General features: G+C 39.7%; 1 protein-coding gene across 7 annotated transcripts in view; it reads right to left on the bottom strand.

Moving 5' to 3' along the window:
• The window catches only part of LOC147014014 (estrogen-related receptor gamma-like), a 203,059-nt gene that overhangs the window by 28,929 nt on the left and 149,063 nt on the right, over positions 1-25,067 (bottom strand). For all 7 annotated transcript variants that reach the window (XM_085851574.1, XM_085851576.1, XM_085851577.1 and 4 more), the window contains 2 exons: positions 23,950-24,075; positions 22,754-22,915 (listed from right to left, as the gene is read on the bottom strand). In XM_085851574.1, the coding sequence (XP_085707700.1) occupies positions 22,754-22,915; positions 23,950-24,075 (288 nt within the window). The remainder of the gene's footprint in view (positions 1-22,753; positions 22,916-23,949; positions 24,076-25,067) is intronic.

Genomic DNA, 25,067 nt, shown 5'->3' with positions numbered 1-25,067 from the left:
AGCACGTTCTGGTAGGACCTCAACATCCCGAAATGAGATTGTCATTGACCAAGTGAGGACCCTGCTGATGCAGGATCGTCGAATCATGATCAGAGAACTTGCAGACGAGGCGGGTGTCAGCATTGGATCCGTTCATTCCATTGTGACTGAGGATTTGGGCTTAAGAAGAATCTCAGCGAAGTTCGTGCCAAAGCTGCTAACGATCGAGCAGAAGCAACTCCGTTTGGAGATCGCACAGGACATGCTGGAGACTGTGAACAGCGATCCCAACTTCTTCAACACAGTGATCACGGGCGATGAGACCACAGTGATCCGTCATTTTGTCAAAAACAAAAATCCGACGCGCTCACTTACACTTCCTCACTCATCGGCGGTCTGTCGGCGACTGACAGCTTCTGCAGGCGGGAAAATATTCACACATACGGATTAGGATCGCCTACATACGTGCACCAAACCACGCCTCCCTAGCTTCATTTGTTTACGCACGTAAAATTAAGGTTGGATACTTTTTGAACACACCTCGTATATACTGTATACACACACACACACATATATATATATATATATATATATATGTATATATATATATATATACATATATACAAATATTATATACATATATATCTCTTCTTCAATGGCCTCAATAAGCCTGGTGTTGCTTTGTGGTTAGGGTGGTGGCTTGGGATCCTCGGGTCCTGAGTTTAACCCCTGTTGGGCCACTGAATTAATACACTAGGAGGTTGACTCAGCCTGTCATCCTTCTGAGGTCTGCAAAATGAGTACCAGTGCACTGGTAAGGGGGACACTGCATCAGCAGCATAGCTGCGTCCCAACCAATGATGCAACCAGCAGCCACAGGCTGCATTCGACAGAAAGAATGGCCTCAATTATTACCATCTTCTTTTGGGGTCAAAACCGTTTTTCCATGACACCATCAAAACATTTTGCTGGATGGAACATTTACTGCAGGAAAATGGTACCACACACCACATGTGTCCAGACCACCTCTGTTTGGAAGAGACAGAATGTGCTGCAGCTTCTTGCCTGGGCACTACAGAGTCCTGACATGAAGGCCATCAAGCACCTCTGGGAACATGGATTGCGAGCTGTGGAAAAGCTGACCTCTGCCAAGTAATACACAAGAGCTGCAATAAAAGCTACTCAACATTTGGCAAAGACTGACTCAGGCTATCTGACAGAATGTCAATGATTCGATGCATTCAGGGATTCAAGCACTATATGATAACTAATACTAATATATGTAGCCCATGTGATCATGATCATATCATAATAATTGTCATCATCATTATCACTATAATCACACTGTTACCAGGGCATCAGTAATACCAAAGCAGTCTCTTGGCAAGTGTTATGCTGGTGGTGTTCCGTTGCTTTCTCAGCAGGCAGTCAGGGCTGGAATTTTGAATTTGTTCATGTTGCCAGCGATAAGTCACCCACTCTTTGCAAAGGACGCCATGGGATCTTTAATGTCCATCAATATCTAAAGCTGGCCGATGGATCCCATGCTAAGCATCCTTGCAATGGATGCCACACAAATGCATGTATCGCTCTGCATGTGAAACACAAGGGTGACAGTTTATAGCTTGGTTGAGATTCTAATCCAGTCTGGACAGTTCAGAGGCGAGTACACATACCTATAAACGATCCTCCCAGCCCTGTGTTCATATCACAGATCGGACGTTTACAATGAGTGGTGATCATTTTATTCTGGTAGGCTTCCTACAGGTTGCACGCACACGCACATGCACACACACGCACACGCACGCACACACACACCACTTCCTACAGGGCAAATCACAGCCTGTATGGGTTTAAAACAAGAGATCCTTTTGGCTCTAACAAGTTCTGGAGCCACAACAGTTCCCACCAATGCACCACACGGCCAGGCAGGCTCAATCAAGTACACGGTATTGGCACTTACCCAATCAGCCTGACAATTGCCTGTGGGCTTAGAGGCTGCGGGCAGGCCTTAAAGTTTGAATTTACTCACCGTAAACACTTGGGGATTTAATCTTAACAGCTCTTGCCCCCTGTGGACCTGTGTCGGCTTAAAGGCGTAACTTCGCTTTTACGAGACGAAATCTGCAGCAGTTTTCCGTCTGTCTGCAGTGAAGGAGAGCTTCTCTTTAGGGACCTGGGTTTGAGTTTTTCTCGGCCTTTTAGGTGATGAGAGCTGGCTCATTGCAGAAATTGTTTGTTCAGATCTTTGCCTGTATTGGCGGCTGGCAACAACAAAGCTATCTGCCTGGTTTTGACTCTCCTCACACTCATCATTAACAAGGTGTAAACAGCCTGTAGGCCGTAGATGATGAAAGCCTGAAGTCACCCAATTTGCCATGTAAGGTCTGCAGAAAGCTGTTTATTTTTTCTTCTTCTATTTAGTCACCACTGAGTCCTTCTGCACATCTGCAGTCATCGCTCTTTTTTAACTGTACTCTATCTCCTTCACAAGGGCTTGTCGGATGGCCTAGAGGTACGCACACTCGTCTCTAAGTTGTCTAGCCTGGGTACCAATTCCGGTCCAGCTATAAACTGTCATCATTTGTGGCCTACAACCCCACGTTTCACAGGCAGGATGGTTCATCAATGTGTGTTCCGTTCCTCGGATAGACGTAAAAATGTGTGTTCCCTCTGCTGGCATTCATCGATGGACATTGAAGGTCCCACAGTTTCCTTCACGAAGAGTAGGCAGACTATCTCCGGCACCCTGAACAAATTACAAATTGCTGCCCTAACTGCTGCTGGGAAGACAATGGCAAACCACCCAGTATAACCCTTGCACAGAAAGCTGCTTCGGGGGCACATATGTTCTGTGACAGAGTACGGTATGAGATGTATATGTATATGTATATGTATATATATATATATATATATATATATATATATATATATATATATATATATATATATATATAATACATCCTGAAGGTCTTTAGTTACCTCTGCCCAGGAAGTTATGTTTTCGCCCCCGTCTGTCTGTTTTTCTGTCTGCGAGCAGGATATCTCAAAACGTTGTCGATGGATTTGGACGAAACGTGCTGGATGAGTCGGGGAGGTGACAATAATTAATTGATTAGATTTTGGTTAAGGTCCAGATGCAGATCCGCCCTCTCAGTGGGATACCAAACGTAAATTGTTCATGAGCATGGCGGAGGTATACGCTCTACCGAGTGCCATTCTAGTTTGATTATGTCGTGTTAAACGGCATCCAAGTTCCCAAAGCAAGTTTTACATTTCAAAATTTGTTTTGTCAATTAGGGCAGAGACCTGTGTTGAAGACATGCTTAAAATACTGGTTTGCACACATCCCTTTCTCATGGTAGGGCTTTCCAACCTAATCCTCAGGGTGACTGCATTCAGACAGCTTCAAATTTGTGCTACCCTGGACTCATGCACAGACAAAGATCGACATTTACCATTGACGTTGAAAAGATGGCGTTATAAGAAATGTCTATGTCCTGAAATTTTTTATTTCATCTTTGGTTTACTGGCAATGGGCTTCAGCAATACAACTGCTCCTTGGCCTGAACACTGCAATACAACCGCTCGATGTTTGGTCAGGTAGTTGAGATGGCATGCCACGTCTCAGAGGTTAGCGTTGGGGTGTTAAGCATGTGGTAGTTGGAGCACAAAGCAGGCTGAGGTGTATGGTTTGTCTCCAAAGGTGTTGTGGTACATCAATGCTACCCATTTAAAATATAGCATGATAATAACAACCACCCTGTACCAGTTGCTTTGTGGCATGACCCCATGGATAGGAACCCCTGCTTTCGAGCTTGTGTCTTTGAGAGCTCCCACTCTCTCTTTCTCTCTCTAATTGGTTAATCCAACAAGAAAAGACTGATGACAGATTGGGTTATGCAAATAAGAAATTCTCTTTCACTTCATTTCCTTCTACCCATGTTTTGTGGTGTCATATAATATACAAGCTGGCAGGTGGCAAGCCTGATTTTGTTTGGCTCATGAAGCTGTAAGGCAGGAAAATAAATAAATAAAAGAACACGTGTCCAAGGCTGAAGCTTCAATGTAAACTTTAGAATGTCTCCCTTTGTGTTGTTCGGTTTGTTCGTTTCTCTCCTCCTAGCAATACATGTCCCTCTCACCAGTCCAACCTTCGACTTGACCACAAACAAATTACCATTAAATACTTTCGCTGCACATGACTGCATTTGCACTCATGTAAGGATGTTTTAAACTTCTGACAGCATGCTTTGACAAAGATCGATCACACCTGTTCCATTGCTCAATTCTAAAGTCCCACCACTTTCGCCGAAGGATTGCTCATTCCTAATCATTGTACTACATTTACACATCCTGAAAATTTGGTGAACGTTCCCATGGCAGATGTTTTGAGTCACCACAAAATCCTCTACCCTGAAGCCCAAGTAAGATGGCAATGCTGCCGCCTTGTATACATCACTACACCTGGAGCATCTAGCACTCAGCACGTCACCCAAAACCCAGCCACCCTTCTGCTTTGCTGGCATCAGGGGAAAACTGCAACCACGACAAGCTGAGCTTGCAAACCCCACACGGGGAAGGCGGCAGCATGACATGGTATGGTCACAGCACTGTCGCCACTCCGGCCGCCCTCTCTCCATCAGCCCATCTGTCTTTCACATAACCCTGCGCTGTGCATTCTTGCAAGCAGGCGGTGGGCCTGTGGTTCTGAACTCGTCTGCGAGTACAGGTGTGGGCTTCTGTTTGAGGCCTAGCCACACGTCCAGAAAATATGGCCGTGGTGGGCCCAGCCTCGGCCTGACAAACTGCTAAAAGTTATGCACAGATAGTGGAAGGATCGAGTACAGACCGGTTGAAAGGTGCAGGGGTTAAAAAGTCAATGAGTAGCAGGTGAAGAGTTTATACAGAGATTCCAATTCATAGCAAACCTTCTTAATGCTTCAGTTGATTACAACGGATTCTATGGACAAGTGAAAGGCATGGCTAAGGGTACTCATCCGCCTGGTTACATGTCCTTTTAAGTGCCACTTGCTTGGGAATGAGAACATCTGGGGATATGCCAAGGTAAGGACAAGTGGTGTCAGAGGAAACTGAGCAGATTAGCACAGGCCTCATGTTCTGAATTTGCAGCATTTGTTTAACTTCCCAGGAGGAAAACGTAAATGTCAATGGAATATCATGAATGCAATTGTTGTTCTTCAATCCTTCCACACGATAGATGGACCACGGCCTTCCAGACGTTCTGCATCATTGTGGGAGATCTTATATTCAGGTACACAGGTTGTACGAGTTTCCCAAAGGAAGAGAGAGGTAATGCAATGCGAAAGAGAAGAGAAAGTTTTTTCTTTGTTTTTTTGTTTTTGCTGTTGTTGAGCAGGAGGAGGAAAAGCATGAAGGAAGGAGTGAAGACGGTCGATTGTGGCTGCTCCGCTGCTCCGAAGCACAGGTGGCAGAGTGCTGCTAGCCACAGCATTCTCTTGATGTACTCTGGGCGACTTTGACTCGCCACCAGCTGCTGACATCCGCAGGACGCCAGGCCTTGCCTTGCGACCGCAGCTGGCCACGACGCGCCTCCCGAAGAAGAATGCGAGGTTACGCGAAAGTCGGACGGGTACTGGCAGCAAAAATATCTGCTCCAGGCGTGCTTCAAAACTGTCGGGAGACGTTTAATAATTTACTAGGGCTTTGTGCATTAAGTTAATTTGCATATTCTTACAATGAGAATGTCATAAGGCGTTATGAATGCCACTAGCTAAGGCTGATGAATGGTGGTCGTGAGTGCGGTGACGTTTCGGCGTTGAATATATATGGGTGGCATTAGGACGCGGATAATGATTGCTGCACGAGGATCCTATTTAGTGGCTGCAAAACAATTCGGATTTCGCAACAAGGTGAGAAAAAAGAAATTGAATTTGTACTCCGGGCCTACATGCTTCCTAACCCGAGCTCTTGGGTATGCAAGGAAGATAGCACCCAAATGGAAGGAAGGGAAATAGTATGGAAAGCAAACCAAAATGCACCAATCAGGAACATTCAGGGCATCTGGATGGATCTCTGTATGCTCATTTCATGTCGATCTGTCGTGTACTCGAGTTTGAGTTGGTCTCGTCCCAAATAATGAAAACGAAATCCCATTGAAATAGGTTCCGATTCATAAAGTGTCATCTTCAGGCTATTGCATCATCCCTTTGGAGGAGATATTAAACTGGCTGTCCTCTCTGCTTGCACTCCTATGTGAATGATAAAGAAACCACAGTGACTTTCGAAAATAGCAGGCCATTGAGCACCGTTACCCTGCCTAAGTTCCAACTTCCTTCCCTGACTGCCATTAAGAAGGCGAAGGCAATCCACTCACTCGACTCAACATTATTTGCCAAAGAGACTGCTTCATGAGCACCTACTCCCGTCAGCGAGGACATGATACCCTTACAGCGTACCATGTTGATACAGTGGACGAGACAAATCATTGTTCTCCACGTCATGGAAATGTCCAAATGTATTTGTCGAGGCATGGTACACTTCACTATCCTTATGGATCTCCTTACTTCCTTTGTGACCAGTATAACTGAGAAAACAATGGGTTGCCTTTTACTCCTTTGTAATGCCTATCCATATAATCACCAAAATTTGCATATCAGATCACATGATTGATTACCTGTCACCTGTTTTGCATGACAGTTGATGCAAGGAAGCTATTTTCATTTCAAAACAGTAAAGCTGAAGATCCCCTGTTTGAAGGCTAGAACTTCCGTGACAATCTAGTTTGATTAGATGGAGAAAATAAAGATTTATTTATCTTTCCACGGCAAGACAGCTTATAAGTAGCAGCTTGTTGGTGGGGAGATTATAACATTGATAGGTACTCTTTTTGTGGTCAAAGTTATTGCCAGATGAAAGTGTCGATCAAAGGGCAGGTAACAATTGAGGGGGGATGTGACGACAAATCGTGCTGTGTTTTACCACGGGGCCATCGTCGTGTCACGACATGCTGCTATCGGATCGTTGGTGCTCCTCTGTGGCCACCATCGAGAGTTCACTGACGAGCGACAACATCGAAGAACAAGGGACGAGAGTCTTCGAGGAAAGACCAAACTAAATGGATGCAGAACTGTCTGATAAAGGAGCGATAGATTATGGTACTTAATGATTAGGTAGAATATTAGCATTACAAATGAATCGAGAATGCAGGGTAAAGGAAAAAAAAAAAAGAAGAAGACTTTAAAAAGGGGCCAAATTGATCAAGGTTGACCTTTTGAGTGTGATATTTGCACAAATCCAAGGTCCAAGTAGATGAGCTGACACAACTATCAACGTGAACTGGTTCAAAATGAAGGCACTACCAACTGGTACTGGTATATGTGCCCAGGGGGTTCAACCAATGAGTGGTCTTCACCTGGGACTTGTGCACCAGCCGTAACGTATTATCCCAAAGGCACGTGATTCCTGCACAGTTGTGGGTGAAGAACACTCAGTTGTCGAAACGTCAAAACTGAACCTTGCTTGCTGGGTAGTCACATAGTGGGTAGTTGGTGGTGCCTTCATGTTTGAAAGTGGATATTCACAAATATAACTACAATTACACTAAATAGAGTACATGCCTCCACGAGGCTATTTCCCTACCAATATGAACTGGATGAGGCCATTTCTGAGCCCCTGATAATCACAGCTATCAGCTGGTTGCCCACAGGATCCTTCTATCGATTGAAGCCACTGATGTTTGTGGGAAAATATCTGCTATGGTCCGAAGCGAGACCCCCAGAGCTGAAAAACAATCACGGTCTGCTCCGACGTTTGGCCTTCTATAGAATAACAGACAAATTCAAATGAGTAAGGTGCAAGCAAAATGAGCTAATATGATTTGTTCTCAAATTATGTCACGATAAAACTAAAGTTGTGTTGACAAGGCAATCTTAACACAGATTAATGTTCCACATGATATTCAATACAGTGTTTTTAATACTCCAGTAATTAGAAATAAACCTCCGTGCAGTGGCAGTGCTTTGTTGGTAAATTATTAATTATGTGTTAAACAAAGCTTGTGATGAAAACGCTCCTTCCTGACCCATAAAGCTCAAACCTGTGTTTTGATTCAAGCCATGGATTACTGTATTATAACAGGTTTGTGCAACCACTGTGAGCACTGAATATTGGGGAGGGGGGGGGGCGGTGAACTCGGAATCAAATTAATCATTCAAAGGTAAAACGAGATATTCACCACGTCAAGTGTCTGGTAAGAACGAGACAGCCGGCTCTGGAGGAGGTTAGTTTCAATTAAATTTGAATCCATGCACATCCGCACAGAAATGGCAATGGGCTTTTTGAACTTTGAATAACAGTCCCGCAAACAAACAATGACAGGAAAGCAGAACTAAAGATTGGGCAGATATTACAACTAAGGACTCAACATGAAGAATTGGCTGCTGTGAATAACACTCGATTTTCAACAAGATCGCTGTAACAAGATATTGTTTGATTTATAATGCGAGACATGACGGATGCACAAATGCAATTTGTGTTAATATCCTGCAAGGGAGAGAGGGAAGGTGTGAGGGGGGGACATTGTCACCACCGGTGAGGAATTGTTATAAAACTGTTGATCAATGAAAAAGGAATTTATTTTGGCTTTGAAATTCATGCTAATTTACACGTCACGGTGCCTTGCCCAACAATCTAGATATGACTGATGTTCAGGACAGATCTTTGAAATACATCTGGACATTTTTGTACACCGCTCCTTCCCAATTCCATATCCAGGCGATGCATGGCGTCATCGCTGGGCACCGAAGAAAGGGAGTACTCAGTTTTTACTCAATTTGTTTGTTTTCTTGCTTTCCCATTTGTTTGTCCAAACACTATCTCAACCATACTTTGATCGAGGAAGCTAAAATTTGAGGTCAAAATTTCGGATGTGCTTTGGCAAAAACGGTAATTTTTTTTAATTAATCAATTAATTGATAAATTACTTGATTATGGTCGATTTAATAATTACTTATTTTATTTCTCATATGGGCAATATCTCAGGCACCTTTTGAGCGAGGAAACTGATATTTGGGCATGACAGTGACCAAGTGATTTGGCTGTAAAGAGTATTTTGGATTTATTGATTAATCAATTTATCGATTAATTATTTTTTTGTTTGTTTGTCCGGGCAATATGTCAGCCATCCTTTGAGCTGGGAAGCTGAAATTTGGGGACAAAAGTGAAGATGTGCTTTGGCAAAAACGATATTTTTATATTTTTTGATTAATATCGATATTTTGATTTTGATCAACGACATCAGTTTTGCCCAACATTATGTTCTCTCATTCAGGTAAGTTGAGAGGTCATGCCACAGGAGTTTTTTTTAACACAGGATGGTGGTTTCAGATTGAACTGTTCAAAGGCAGACATCCTCTTAATTGGAATGGTGAGCTTGTGCCACACTAGCATTCGTTGGAAATGTTCTCACCAACAGGAGGTGTAGAGCACAAATCCACTGTGTTTAAGGATTTTGACACAGTTAACAAAGCATTTCATCTGTTGCAAGGAAATAAGCTATTAAGGTTAAAATGCAACTTCCGACTTGTTTGCAGTCAATGTCACTGCATTTCGAATTTGGCCGTTCAAAGGATTTTCATTGATTAGAAGCAAGCAATAAGTTATCTTTTAGCATATATAAATATACATTGAGGATTAGCAAGGTGGGTGGCATAGGATGAAGCCATTCCGTAAATTATTCCTATGCAACACCAACACCAGATACTATCACTCATCCATATGCATGAAACCTACAAGTCTTGCCAATATCGCTGTACCCCTCGATCCCCAATTTTTCAAGGTACTTATCTAATTCCCAATTAAACCTATATACTCTTTCTGCTGTCACTACCTTTTCAGGGAGATCATTACATGCATTAACTACACTGATTGAAAGACCACTGCCTGATTAATGTCCCAATTTCCATCTTCTTAACTGTCAGGCTATGTCATCTGGTCCAATCACTGTTACATTCTGCTGAAATCTTCTGAACTTATTTTGTCTATACCCTTCATTATCAGAAACATCTTCATTAGATAACCTAGTAATCTCCTCCTTTCTAATGTACACATTCCTGTCTCCTCCAGCGCTTCTCATAGCTTAGTCTGGCGAGTTCAGTAATCAATCTAATCACTCGATGCTGAACTCTCTCTATGGCAGCTGTCCTTCCTAAGTTGTGGCAAAACTGTGCACAATATTGTGGATGAGGCCTCACTAAATTCTATACAGTCAGAAGTCTTAACACTACCTCTTTTGATTAATAATTTATCCTGATGAATACAACCCAAAATCATGGAGTATGTACACACACACACACACACACACACACACACACACACACACACACACACACACACGCACGCACGCACGCACGCACGCACGCACGCACGCACGCACGCACGCACGCACGCACGCACGCACACGCACGCACGCACGCACGCACGCACACACAAAGCGAGGTACCTGTGCTTTGCATGGGATGGGGCCAACATCTCCAAAAAATGTTTCCATCAATAAATTCCACATTCCTGTGCCACCTTCATTCGAACGTCAGGCATGGATAGCTGGTTCATGAAGGACTTGGCAAAAATAACTTACTGCAGCTGACCCCAACAGAAGTAACGTGGATGCCAATGTCAATAGAAACTACAAATGGCGAATCCGCAAATGTCACAGGTGAAACCCTCACACAATTCCCTCATTCTGCTTTAAACTAAATCTCTCCATATTTTCATTCCAAACAGCATCATTCCAATCACAAATTAATACTATATCATGAATAAAAGAAAATACAATATAACAAACACTCGTGAGGTAAAGGAATATTACGCTTCATACAATCACTCATGAGGAAAACGGGAGAGGAGGAAGAGATTGGGACCAGACTCTGTGCAGAGCGTTGGTGCTGCCAAAGCAGTCTCCTTGGCTATTGGGAACAATCCTGGACGGGTCACCACTCCGACACAGTATACCAGCAAGCTGGCACTCATTTTGCCAACCTCGGAAGGATGGCAGGCAGAGTTAACCCCATCTGGTATTAATTCAACACCTGAGCGAAATTTGAATTCAGGACCCGAGGATCAAAAGCCCTCCACCCTAATCATTAAGCCAACACCAGGCATTGAAAAACAAGTATAGATGCTTTATACAAACACACGTGAGGAAAACGAGTATAGATGCTTGAAACAAACACTCGTGAGGTAAACAAGTATAGACGGTTTATACAAACACACTTGAGGAAAACAAGTATAGACGCTTTATACAAACACTCGTGAGGAAAACAAGTATTGATGCTTTATACAAACACACGTGAGGAAAACAAGTATAGACGCTTTATACAAACACTCATGAGGTAAACAAGTATAGACGGTTTATACAAACACACTTGAGGAAAACAAGTATAGACGCTTTATACAAACACTCGTGAGGAAAACAAGTATAGACACTTTATACAAACACACGTGAGGAAAACAAGTATAGACGCTTTATACAAACACTCGTGAGGTAAACAAGTATAGACGGTTTATACAAACACACTTGAGGAAAACAAGTATAGATGCTTTATACAAACACTCGTGAAGTAAACATACAAACGTTTTATACAAACACTCGTGAGGTTAACGAATATAGACACTTTATACAAACACTCGTGAGGAAAACAAATATAGACGTTTTATACAAACACTCGTGAGGAAAACAAATATAGACGCTTTATACAAACACACGTGAGGAAAACAAATATAGACGCTTTATACAAACACTCGTGAGGAAAACAAATATAGACGTTTTATACAAACACTCGTGAGGAAAACAAATATAGACGCTTTATACAAACACACGTGAGGAAAACAAATATAGACGCTTTATACAAACACTCGTGAGGAAAACAAGTATAGACGCTTTATACAAACACTCGTGAGGAAAACAAGTATAGACGCTTTATACAAACACTTATGAGGTAAACAAGTATAGACGGTTTATACAAACACACTTGAGGAAAACAAGTATAGACGCTTTATACAAACACTCATGAGGTAAACTAATACAAACACTTCATACAAACACTCGTGAGGAAAACGAGTATAGACGCTTTATGCAAACACTCATGAGGTAAACTAATACAAACACTTCGTACAAACACACGTGAGGAAAACGAGTATAGACGGTTGAAACAAACACTCGTGAGGTAAACAAGTATAGACGGTTTATACAAACACACTTGAGGAAAACAAGAATAGACGCTTTATACAAACACTCATGAGGTAAACTAATACAAACACTTCATACAAACACACATGAGGAAAACAAGTATAGATGCTTTATACAAACACACGTGAGGAAAACAAGTATAGACGCTTTATACAAACACTCATGAGGTAAACTAATACAAACACTTCATACAAACACACGTGAGGAAAACAAGTATAGATGCTTTATACAAACACACGTGAGGAAAACAAGTATAGACGCATTATACAAACACTCGTGAGGTAAACGAATATAGATGCTTTATACAAACACTCATGAGGTAAACTAATACAAACACTTTATACAAACACTCATGAGGTAAACTAATACAAACACTTTATACAAACACACGTGAGGAAAACAAGTATAGATGCTTTATACAAACACTCATGAGGTAAACGAATATAGATGCTTTATACAAACACTCGTGAGGTAAACAAATAGAGATGCTTTACACAAACACTCGTGAGGTAAACTAATACAAACACTTTATACAAACACTCGTGAGGTAAACAAATAGAGATGCTTTATACAAACAATCGTGAGGTAAACTAATACAAACACTTTATACAAACACTCGTGAGGTAAACTATTACAAACACTTTATACAAACACTCGTGAGGAAAACAAGTATAAACCCTTTATACAAACACACGTGAGGTAAACTAATACAAACACTTTATACAAACACTCGTGAGGTAAACTAATACAAACACTTTATACAAACACTCGTGAGGTAAACTAATACAAACACTTTATACAAACACTCGTGAGGTAAACTATTACAAACACTTTATACAAACACTTATGAGGAAAACAAGTATAAACCCTTTATACAAACACACGTGAGGTAAACTAATACAAACACTTTATACAAACACTCGTGAGGTAAACTAACACAAACACTTTTTACAAACACGCATGAGGTAAACTATTACAAACACTTTATACAAACACTCGTGAGGAAAACAAGTATAAACACTTTATACAAACACTCATGAGGTAAACTAATACAAACACTTTATACAAATACTCTTGAGGTAAACAATTATAAACACTTTATACAAACACTCGTGAGGTAAACTAATACAAACACTTTATACAAACACTCGTGAGGTAAACAAGTATAAACACTTTATACAAACACTCGTGAGGTAAAATAATATCGACACTTTATACAAACATTCGTGAGGAAAACGAATATAGACACTTTATACAAACACTCGTGAGGTAAACGAATATAAACACTTTATACAAACACTCGTGAGGTAAAATAATATTGACACTTTATACAAACACTCGTGAGGAAAACGAATATAGACACTTTATACAAACACTCGTGAGGTAAACAAGTATAAACACTTTATACAAACACTCGTGAGGTAAAATAATATTGACACTTTATTCAAACACTCGTGAGGAAAACAAATATGGACGTTTTATATAAACACTCATGAGGTAAACGAATATAGACACTTTATACAAACACTCGTGAAGTAAACATACAAACGTTTTATACAAACACTCGTGAGGTTAACGAATATAGACACTTTATACAAACAACCGTGAGGTAAACAAATATAAACACTTTATACAAACACTCGTGAGGTAAACAAATATAAACACTTTATACAAACACTCGTGAGGTAAACAAGTATAAAGACTTTATACAAACACTCGTGAGGTAAACGAATATAGACGCTTTATACAAACACTCGTGAAGTAAACATACAGACATTTTTTACAAACACTCATGAGGTAAACGAATATAGATGCTTTATACAAACACCTGTGAGGTAAACAAATATAAACACTTTATACAAACACTCATGAGGTAAACAAATATAAACACTTTATACAAACACTCATGAGGTAAACAAGTATAAAGACTTTATGCAAACACTCGTGAGGTAAACAAATATAGACACTTTATACAAACACTCGTGAGGAAAACGAATATGGACGTTTTATACAAACACTCGTGAGGTAAACGAATATTGACACTTTATACAAACACTCGTGAGGAAAACAAATATAGACGTTTTATACAAACACTCGTGAGGAAAACAAATATAGACGCTTTATACAAACACTCGTGAAGTAAACATACAGACGTTTTATACAAACACTCGTGAGGTAAACGAATATAGACACTTTATACAAACACTCGTGAAGAAAACAAATATAGATGTTTTATACAAACACTCGTGAGGAAAACAAATATAGACACTTTATACAAACACTCGTGAAGAAAACAAATATAGACGTTTTATACAAACACTCGTGAGGAAAACAAATATAGACGCTTTATACAAACACTCGTGAAGTAAACATACAGACGCTTTATACAAACACTCGTGAAGTAAACATACAGACGTTTTATACAAACACTCATGAGGTAAACGAATATAGATGCTTTATACAAACACCCGTGAGGTAAACGAATATAAACACTTCATACAAACACTCGTGAGGTAAACAAATATAAACACTTTATACAAACACTCGTGAGGAAAACAAATATGGACGTTTTATACAAACACTCGTGAGGGAAAGGAATATAGACACTTTATACAAACACTCGTGAAGTAAACAAATAAAGACGTTTTATACAAACACTTGTGAGGAAAAACAAATACAGACGCTTAATACAAACAATCGTGAAGTAAACATACAGACGTTTTATACAAACACTCATGAGGTGAACGAATATAGACGCTTTATACAAACACTCATGAGGTGAACGAATATAGACGCTTTATACAAACACTCGTGAGGTAAACGAATATAGACGCTTTATACAAACACTCATGAGGTGAACGAATATAGACGCTTTATACAAACACTCGTGAGGTAAACGAATATAAACACTTTGTACAAACACTCATGAGGTAAACTTATACAAACACTTTATACAAACACTCGTGAGGTAAACGAATATAGACACTTTATACAAACACTCGTGAGGAAAACAAATATAGAAGCTTTATACAAACACTCGTGAAGCAAACATACAGACGCTTTATACAAACACTCGTGAAGTAAACATACAGACGTTTTATACAAACACTCATGAGGTAAACGAATATAGATGCTTTATACAAACACCCGTGAGGTAAACGAATATAAACACTTCATACAAACACTCGTGAGGTAAACAAATATAAACACTTTATACAAACACTCGTGAGGAAAACAAATATGGACGTTTTATACAAACACTCGTGAGGGAAAGGAATATAGACACTTTATACAAACACTCGTGAAGTAAACAAATAAAGACGTTTTATACAAACACTTGTGAGGAAAAACAAATACAGACGCTTAATACAAACAATCGTGAAGTAAACATACAGACGTTTTATAAAAACACTCATGAGGTGAACGAATATAGACGCTTTATACAAACACTCATGAGGTGAACGAATATAGACGCTTTATACAAACACTCGTGAGGTAAACGAATATAAACACTTTGTACAAACACTCATGAGGTAAACTTATACAAACACTTTATACAAACACTCGTGAGGTAAATGAATATAGACGCTTTATACAAACACTCATGAGGTAAACAAAAATAGACGCTTTTTCAAACACTCGTGAAGTAAACTAATTTAGACACTTTATACAAACACTATGCCTGGTGTTGGCTTAATGGTTAAGGTAGTGGGCTTGGGATCCTAGGGTCCTGAGTTCAAATCCCGCTCAGCTGTTGAATTAACACCAGGTGGGGTTGACTCTGCCTGTCATCCTTCCGAGGTCGGCAAAATGAGTGCCAGCATGCTGGTATACTGTGTCGGAGTGGCGACCCGTCCAGGATTGTTCCCAATAGCCAAGGAGACTGCTTCGGCGGCACCAACGCTCTGCACAGAGTATGGTCCTAATGGATGGATACAAACACTCGTGAAGTAAACATACAAACGTTTTATACAAACACTCGTGAGGTTAACGAATATAGACACTTTATACAACACTCGTGAGGAAAACAAATATAGACGTTTTATACAAACACTCGTGAGGGAAAACAAATATAGACGCTTTATACAAACACTCGTGAAGTAAACATACAGACGTTTTATACAAAGACTCGTGAGGTTAACGAATATAGACGCTTTATACAAACACTCGTGAAGTAAACATACAGACGTTTTTTACAAACACTCATGAGGTAAACGAATATAGATGCTTTATACAAACACTCATGAGCTAAACAAGTATAGACACTTTATACAAACACTCGTGAGGTAAACAAATATGGACGTTTATACAAACACTCGTGAGGTAAACGAATATAGACACTTTATACAAACACTCGTGAGGAAAACAAATATAGTCGTTTTATACAAACACTCGTGAGGAAAACAAATATAGACGCTTTATACAAACACTCGTGAAGTAAACATACAGACGCTTTATACAAACACTCGTGAAGTAAACATACAGACGTTTTATACAAACACTCATGAGGTAAACGAATATAGATGCTTTATACAAACACCCGTGAGGTAAACGAATATAAACACTTTATACAAACACTCGTGAGGTAAACAAATATAAACATTTTATACAAACACTCGTGAGGAAAACAAATATGGACGTTTTATACAAACACTCGTGAGGTAAAGGAATATAGACACTTTATACAAACACTCGTGAAGTAAACAAATAAAGATGTTTTATACAAACACTCGTGAGGAAAACAAATACAGACGCTTAATACAAACAATCGTGAAGTAAACATACAGACGTTTTATACAAACACTCATGAGGTGAACGAATATAGACGCTTTATACAAACACTCATGAGGTAATCGAATATAGATGCTTTATACAAACACTCGTGAGGTAAACGAATATAGACGCTTTATACAAACACTGGTGAGGTAAATGAATATAGACGCTTTATACAAACACTCATGAGGTAAACAAAAATAGACGCTTTTTCAAACACTCGTGAAGTAAACTAATTTAGACACTTTATACAAACACTCGTGAGGTAAACGAATACAGACGCTTAATACAAACAATCGTGAAGTAAACATACAGACGTTTTATACAAACACTCATGAGGTGAACGAATATAGACGCTTTATACAAACACTCATGAGGTAAACGAATATAGATGCTTTATACAAACACTCGTGAGGTAAACGAATATAAACACTTTATACAAACACTCATGAGGTAAACTTATACAAACACTTTATACAAACACTCGTGAAATAAACTAATATAGACGCTTTACACAAACAAGCCTGGTGTTGGCGCAGTGGTTAGGGCAGCGGCTTGCGATCCAAAAGGTCCTGAGTTCAAGCCCCGTTGGGCCACTGAATTAATACACCAGGGGGTTGACTCAGCATGTCATCCTTCCGAGGTCGGCGAAATGAGTACCAGTATACTGGGCCGGTGTATACCCCGGTTAAAATAGGTGTACCATATCCCTGTGTCGTAAGAGGTGACCAGGGTTGCATCAGGAAGGGCATCCGGCGTAAAACATGTGCCAAATCACGATGGGGATCAGACGGATGATCAGCTGTGGAGAGCCCTCACAGGAGAAGCCGAAAGAAGAAGAAGAAGATGCTTTATACAAACACTCGTGAGGTAAACAAATATAGACGCTTTTTCAAACACTCGTGAAGTACACTAATATAGACACTTTATGCAAACACTCATGAAGTAAACTAATATAGACGCTTTATACAAACACTCGTGAAGTAAACTAATATAGACGCTTTATACAAACACTCGTGAAGTAAACTAATATAGACGCTTAATACAAACACTCGTGAGGTAAACAAATATAGATGCTTTATACAAACACTCGTGATGAAAACGAATTTTGACGCTTTATACAAACACTCGTGAGGTAAACGAAAAAAAAAACGCTTTAATCAAACACTCGTGAGGTTAACGAATATAAACACTTTATACAAACACTCGTGAAGTAAACGAATATCGACGCTCTATACAAACACTCATGAGGTAAACAAGTATAAACACTTTATACAAACATTCGTGAGGTAAACAAATACAAACACTTTCTACAAACACTCGTGAGGTAAACAAGTATAAACACTTTATACAAACACTCGTGAGGTAAACAAGTATAAACACTTGATACAAACACTCGTGAGGTAAACAAGTATAAACACTTTATACAAACACTCGTGAGGTAAACAAGTATAAACACTTTATACAAACACTCATGAGCTAAACAAGTATAAACACTTTATACAAACACTCGTGAGGTAAACAAATACAAACACTTTCTACAAACACTCGTGAGGTAAACAAGTATAAACACTTTATACAAACACTCATGAGGAAAACGAATATAAACACTTTATACAAACAATCGTGAGGTAAACAAATATTGACACTTTATACAAACACTCATGAGGAAAACTAAAACAAACACTTTATACAAACACTCGTGAGGTAAACAAGTATAAACACTTTGTATTTGTGGGATAAAATGGTGCACTTAAAAAAAAACAAAATGATGACGTCATAGGTCACGTGATTCGGCATATATATATATATATATATATATATATATATATATATATATATATATATATATATATATATATATATATATATATATATATATATATATATATATATATATATATAAGCATCGTGCCAAAACGAAGTTTTTGCAATATATGTCAGTCAGCTTGTATGTTTATTTTTATTTATTTTTTTATTGTTTGTCTGTAATCACATATAAAAAATTCTGCAGAGCACAGTTATCATTGGAAATTTTTGCAACTTCACATATCGAGGCCTATAGAGGTCCTTTTCAGTGCACAAAATTTTGAAGGTCAAGGTCAAAGGTCAAGGTCACTTTGTCGCAAATCAGGGGAGTCGACGAAACCCTTATTTTGATCGGATCGTCTTCAAACTTCATGGGAATATAGTTCATGGTCTGGCACTCAGCTGATTAATTTTTGGTGGCGATTGGCCTTGACCTTCATGGTTAGCGCCTCAGGTGAAACATATTTGACCCCAGGGTCAAATTTTCAAGTTTTACGAACCATATCGTGTAGTCCCTCAAATTGAACACCTCGATGAGTGCTTTCTAGATATGTCAAGCTTGAGACATTATGACGTCATTTGGTGACGTTATGAGGCAAAAGCATATTTTTCATGGTTACTCTGTAAACGTTTCTCATCGGAATCTCTCGTAGGCAGATATTCCTCAAGGAGTCGCTCCTGGTGGATAGCAGCTCTGTTCACCTCAGTGTGACCTTAAAGAAGTCACACGTGGTCACCTTTTGGCAAGATACGGGTCACCCTGCAGGTGACATTGGTTTATTTGTTTGTTTGTTTGTCTGCACATGCTAATCTCCTGAAAGGTGAACGATAGGAGCTGACCACTCAAACAAAAAATGTCGGGATGGGCCCCGGGAAGGTTATAGGTTACCTGGCAAGGCCCCTCGGCCGGGGGGGGGGGTGTTTCCCCCTCACCAACCCCCTTAGCCTATGCCTGCCATGGCCCAATAGGGAACTGATACTGTGCTCGAGTAAGACATATGTATAGAAGATTAAATTCATTCAAAAAGGACCCGGGCAGCGCCGGGTGCATTCACCGAGTAGATATATATATATATATATATATATATATATATATATATATATATATATATATATATATATATATATATATATATATATGTATATATAGATATACATATACATATACATATATATACATATACATATATATATATATACATATACATATACATATATACATATATATATATACATATACATATATACATATATATATACATATACATATATACATATATATATATATATATATATATATATATATATATACATATACATATATATATATATACATATACATATACATATATATATATATATACATATACATATATATATATATATATATACATATACATATACATATACATATACATATACATATATATATATACATATACATATATATACATATACATATATATATACATATAACCACTCATATTAATGTTCGGTAACTTCTGGGTGACGCAGAAAGTTGAAATTGTGTGTGCTAATGGACATTGAAGCACATACACTGGGAATAGTCACAGAACCATTGGAAAGCATCCGTAAATGAAAACATAAATAAATGAAAAAATAAATGCAGTAAGTGACCACAGACAATGGGGAAGCACGATAGTTTTACGTGCCAATGGCCATCGAAGCCGATTAAACCGGAGGAAAAAAAAACACAGAACCCTCGGAACGCATCTGTGAATGAAAATATAAATAAATAAATAAAAATAAATGAAAATAAATAAATAAATGAAAAATAAAATGCAGGTGAGTGACCCGAGCCAATGGGAAAGCATGGCCATTTTGCGTGCCGACGGGCATCGAAGCCGATACACCAGGAAAGAACATCACAGGACCATTGGAAAGTGCCTGGAAGGTAAATATAAATAAATAAATGAAAATAAATAAATGAAAAATAAAAAGCAGGTGAGTGACCTGAGACAATGGGAAAGCATGGTTCATTGTTGCTTCCAATGTGTAAGCATACTCCACCAGTGTGTATATATATATATATATATATATATATATATATATATATATATATATATATATATATATATATATATATATATATATATATATATATATATATATATATATATATATATAGATATATATATATATATATATATGGCTGGAAATGCTGGAAGAACCAATGAGTAGAAGGATTCGAATCAAACACTTTATCAACTCTCAAGTGAGATAAACTGGCTGACTGAACCAAGGCACTTTTCAGTAACAGGAAGAAAATAATAAACTTACTAATCATGAACACCACCAGGCTGTTACAAAGTTTACATTTTGTCACAACTTAATTCCTAGTGTGATGACCCCAGTCCCCCTCACCCCCAATTACCTGCATAGACCCTGGAAAGCTGGTGCATCAAGGGCATTTTTAATACCACCATAAAGTTCTTTCCATGCATATTGTGCTCATGCGTAGCAGATATAAATCAAAATCGGATTTGAAGGCACCATAAAATAACAAAGTCGTCTTTCAAATGGGCCACCCATCACCACTTCTTGTCATATCCGAACTCCAGATGTGATTTTTATTCACTTCCCATTGCATATGCAAATCTGTGAGCCGTGGCCGACGTGTCAAACAAGGCGGGCTCATTCCCCGTTTCCTCGCTCTCGAGCAAACTGAACTCTCGTCTCATTGGCTCACATGTTCATCCTCTTCCAAATCTCATCTCAGTCTCTCTCGGGCCTATTCCCCTGTGGATCCAGATTTGTTTAGCCACCCGCACTCTTACAAACAAACTGCTTATGTTTTCTTAGCCTGCAAGGCCCAAGGTCCCAAAAAGCCTTCTTCTGGGGCAAGGCTGTTACTGTGATGTGCAAAAACCCAGGATCACTTTGCACTATAACAGTGTTATTGCCCTGTGAAAATCGGTGATGGTTCTTTGACTATCCACAGCATCACCGTATTTCTTTGCACTGTCATTCTACTCTCCACTTCTCAAGTTGACGGCCAATCAGAGCAGACATCTTTGTCCACACATGCGCACGTTCCTGTCCAAGCAAGCAGCAAACACTCTCTGGGGGTGTACTCTAATAGATAAAGGCGGAAGAGAATCTGCCTCGGGGGACTGATGTATGAACTATAAAAGTCTTCATTAAAGTCCCACCGCGCCAATTTTATTAGGCCTTAATGCTGGCGCGCCTGATTGAAACGCACATTTCGATGCCGACTCGCAGACAGACGGCAAATTAGCCAAATCGCGGGCAACTTGCAAAGCTTTGAGCACGGGAAGGCTCGCTGGGCGGCAAGCCGATGCCGAGATCATATGCTCTGAGACTGTTTGCGGGTGTGCCTCCCGAGGCCTAGGCCTCGTCTTTCCACCAAGTTTCCCTGCATGCTGCTGCCTGCCCTAATGCCAACGCACAGCCTACGAGCAAATTAGCTCTCTTTCCTTAACTCCGCACTATTGGAACGCAATCGTAAGCAACCCAAATGTGGCCTTGCTAATTGGCACAAACTCGGCACGATCTGGGTTTTACTGGGTGGCATTTCTTGTTAATGCTACCTACACCAATATTTCTTGTTCATTTCTGATGCGTAATGCAATATCATTGAGACAGAAATGTTATGAGTTAATCCCTTGCACAACACATGTCACAAAAGGTCCAGCATGAAGCACAATCAGCCAGCCTTCTTAAGGCCTACTGATCACCTTTCTGTATTGAGCTTCGGTTAATATTGCACAACGTCGTCAAGTAAAACCGTTTTACTTCCTAACACAGACATTTCTATTCAAACAATCACAACCCATATATGTGCTTGACTGCATTTTCTTGTAGAACGGTCCCATACATCATGGACAGTAATGACACCATATACTCAAGGACCTCTTCAAGAAAAACAACCCTTTGTGTTGGAAAATGAAAAGTCCTCTTTACACCGCCCCACCCCCTTACCAGGCACATGCTTCGCCCAACCAATGATGACGACAAGTTGCCGGTCAGCAAGGTCACAGAGTGTGGTCAGCGCTTTGACATCACTTTCGGGTACCGTAGGGTCTGGCATGGCATAGATCTTGTCTGGCTCAGCCACGATGAGATGCGAAATGATCTTATTGACTGAAAACAAAGGATTTGGTTAGTAAGTTTTTGCTCGCATTCGTTTGAATGACACAGGAAGTTCATACTTCATAACTATGAAATTTGTAACTCATAAGGACTCTGAACGCGAAAGCCAATAATACAAGAATGGTCTCACATGCAAGTGGGTGTTTGGGTGAGATGGTGCTATGTGCCTGCTTGTAAAATATCATTGGTGATAAGGAAAAAACAGTTGGGATCTCTCCCTCTCTCCTCACCCTGAGGCTTTAAAGGCTGAACATGCACATTTTTCTTCGGGGTTGTTGTGTTTGGTAATCTCTCAAGTCACATGTTTTGGCATGGCTATGTATTATCATACTGGCTGCCTTTACATCTACTTATTGACCTTACCTGTCTTATCTTCAATTGTGTGATCATGCAATTCATAATGGTGGCCATGGTGACGTCATAGAATTGTTTGTATTAAATCTTTGATCAAGTTGCTCAAGGCCCAGAATCCATAATTTACTCACTGAACTTGTGTGATTGAATTTAATTTGCAAAATTGCAAAATTGCAAAATTTGTGTTTGGCGGAAGAGACCTTTTGAGGGTGCACACCACATGAAACAAGTTAAACCATGATTCAAACAGCACTGGTTTCAACAACGACTACTTGACCAAGGGTGCCGGAAAAGGGCGAAACTAATCAAAGCAAGTGGTTAACTGGCTACGACAAGCCTTCGGCCAAGAACGAAAACCCAGGGAGAACACAGCAGTTTGTGTCACTAAGCCCTGCACATAGTTTTTAGCTTGGCAAATATCAGTGGACAAGGTGATGGGTACTCAGTACTCAGTGCTGCCATTTCGACTCCACCGTGCCGATTCATCGCACGGCAGCGCCAACCATCATGAATAGGCGCATGGGGACCAAGGCCGACGTAATCCAGGCAGACGGGGGCATGCATGGCCTTTTACCGAGTGCCATCGGCATGCGGGGCGAGCACTTCGACCACTGAGCCATACCCACGGACCGTAAAGGCGCGACGCGGTGCGGTCACGCCCGCCAGCCTACCCAGGGTGCCGTTGCAAGGTTTCTTGATGGGTTGGCTTAGTTGAGGGTTGAGGTAGGGGCTGTTTTCCGCGTCGATTCTCCGCTTGTACTTCTGCCTGCCGCCTCTCACCCGATCCAAGCGCACTCCTGGGAAATGACAGGTTTGAAGTTATGGCCCAGCATCAAAAGGAAAATAATGTGAGCACTGCAAACATGCATAACAATAATTATCTTTACAAAGTCCTTCAAGTTTTAGACCCTTCCATCAGGTTACTATACATGTATTATAGTCAACCCTGTAGTTTTTTCCCATCATTAAATCCTCATTTGAATCTCTCTGAATTGTGTGTCCACAACCCTCTCTGGACCCTCCTATCCCCACATCCCTCAAGATGTATAATACTTCTCACTATGGGTTTTGGACATATGGCAGTTCTCCCGAGGTTTGTCCTTGATTTAGTCTCAATTATTTTTTATTCATTTAGTCCCTGAGGATTTATTTATTCTCTGAGCAACAATTTATGAAGGTCCCTGGTGGACCTTAACTGATGTGTATATATTACAGTCGAAGAATAAACTCAATAACTGTTGGCAATTGCATGACTGTGCTCGATAATGTAGATATGACCAGTCATAGCAGATATATTGATCACTGAGAACAACAATTTTGTGTGGTGTACATGCCATCAAAATGGTCAATCACATCACCTGACACTCGTTTGATTTGAAAACTTGAGGGGGAGCACTCGGGAGAGTGCAAAACCTCTGCTGCCAATACCGCTGGGTCACTCAAGTGAACCTTATATCTTATTCATTAAATACGATGTCAACAGTGCTGACAGTTATAGTTCTTTTCTCCAACATTTTTTTTTTGGGGGGGGGGGGGGGATTGGAAATCACTTAAAACATGCAGAAATGCAAAAAAAAAAGAAATCGAAATTTTGTTGAAAAAAAAGTTGCAACAAATTTTTTTTTCTCTAACAATTTTTTTTTTGGGGGGGGGTTGGAAATCACTTAAAAGATGTAGAAATGCAAAAAAATAAAAATTTTTCTCGAACAATTTTGGGGGGTTGGAAATCATTTAAAACATGGAGAAATGCAAAAAAAATTTTTTTTCTCTAACAAATTTTTTGGAGGGG

Source organism: Eptatretus burgeri, chromosome 13 (genome assembly GCF_056783735.1).
Source record: "Eptatretus burgeri isolate ZD-2024b chromosome 13, Ebu_testis_v1, whole genome shotgun sequence".
NCBI classification, from domain to species: domain Eukaryota; kingdom Metazoa; phylum Chordata; class Myxini; order Myxiniformes; family Myxinidae; genus Eptatretus; species Eptatretus burgeri.
Note: the sequence above shows the minus strand (reverse complement) of the source record. Positions and strands in the feature narration are given on the sequence as shown.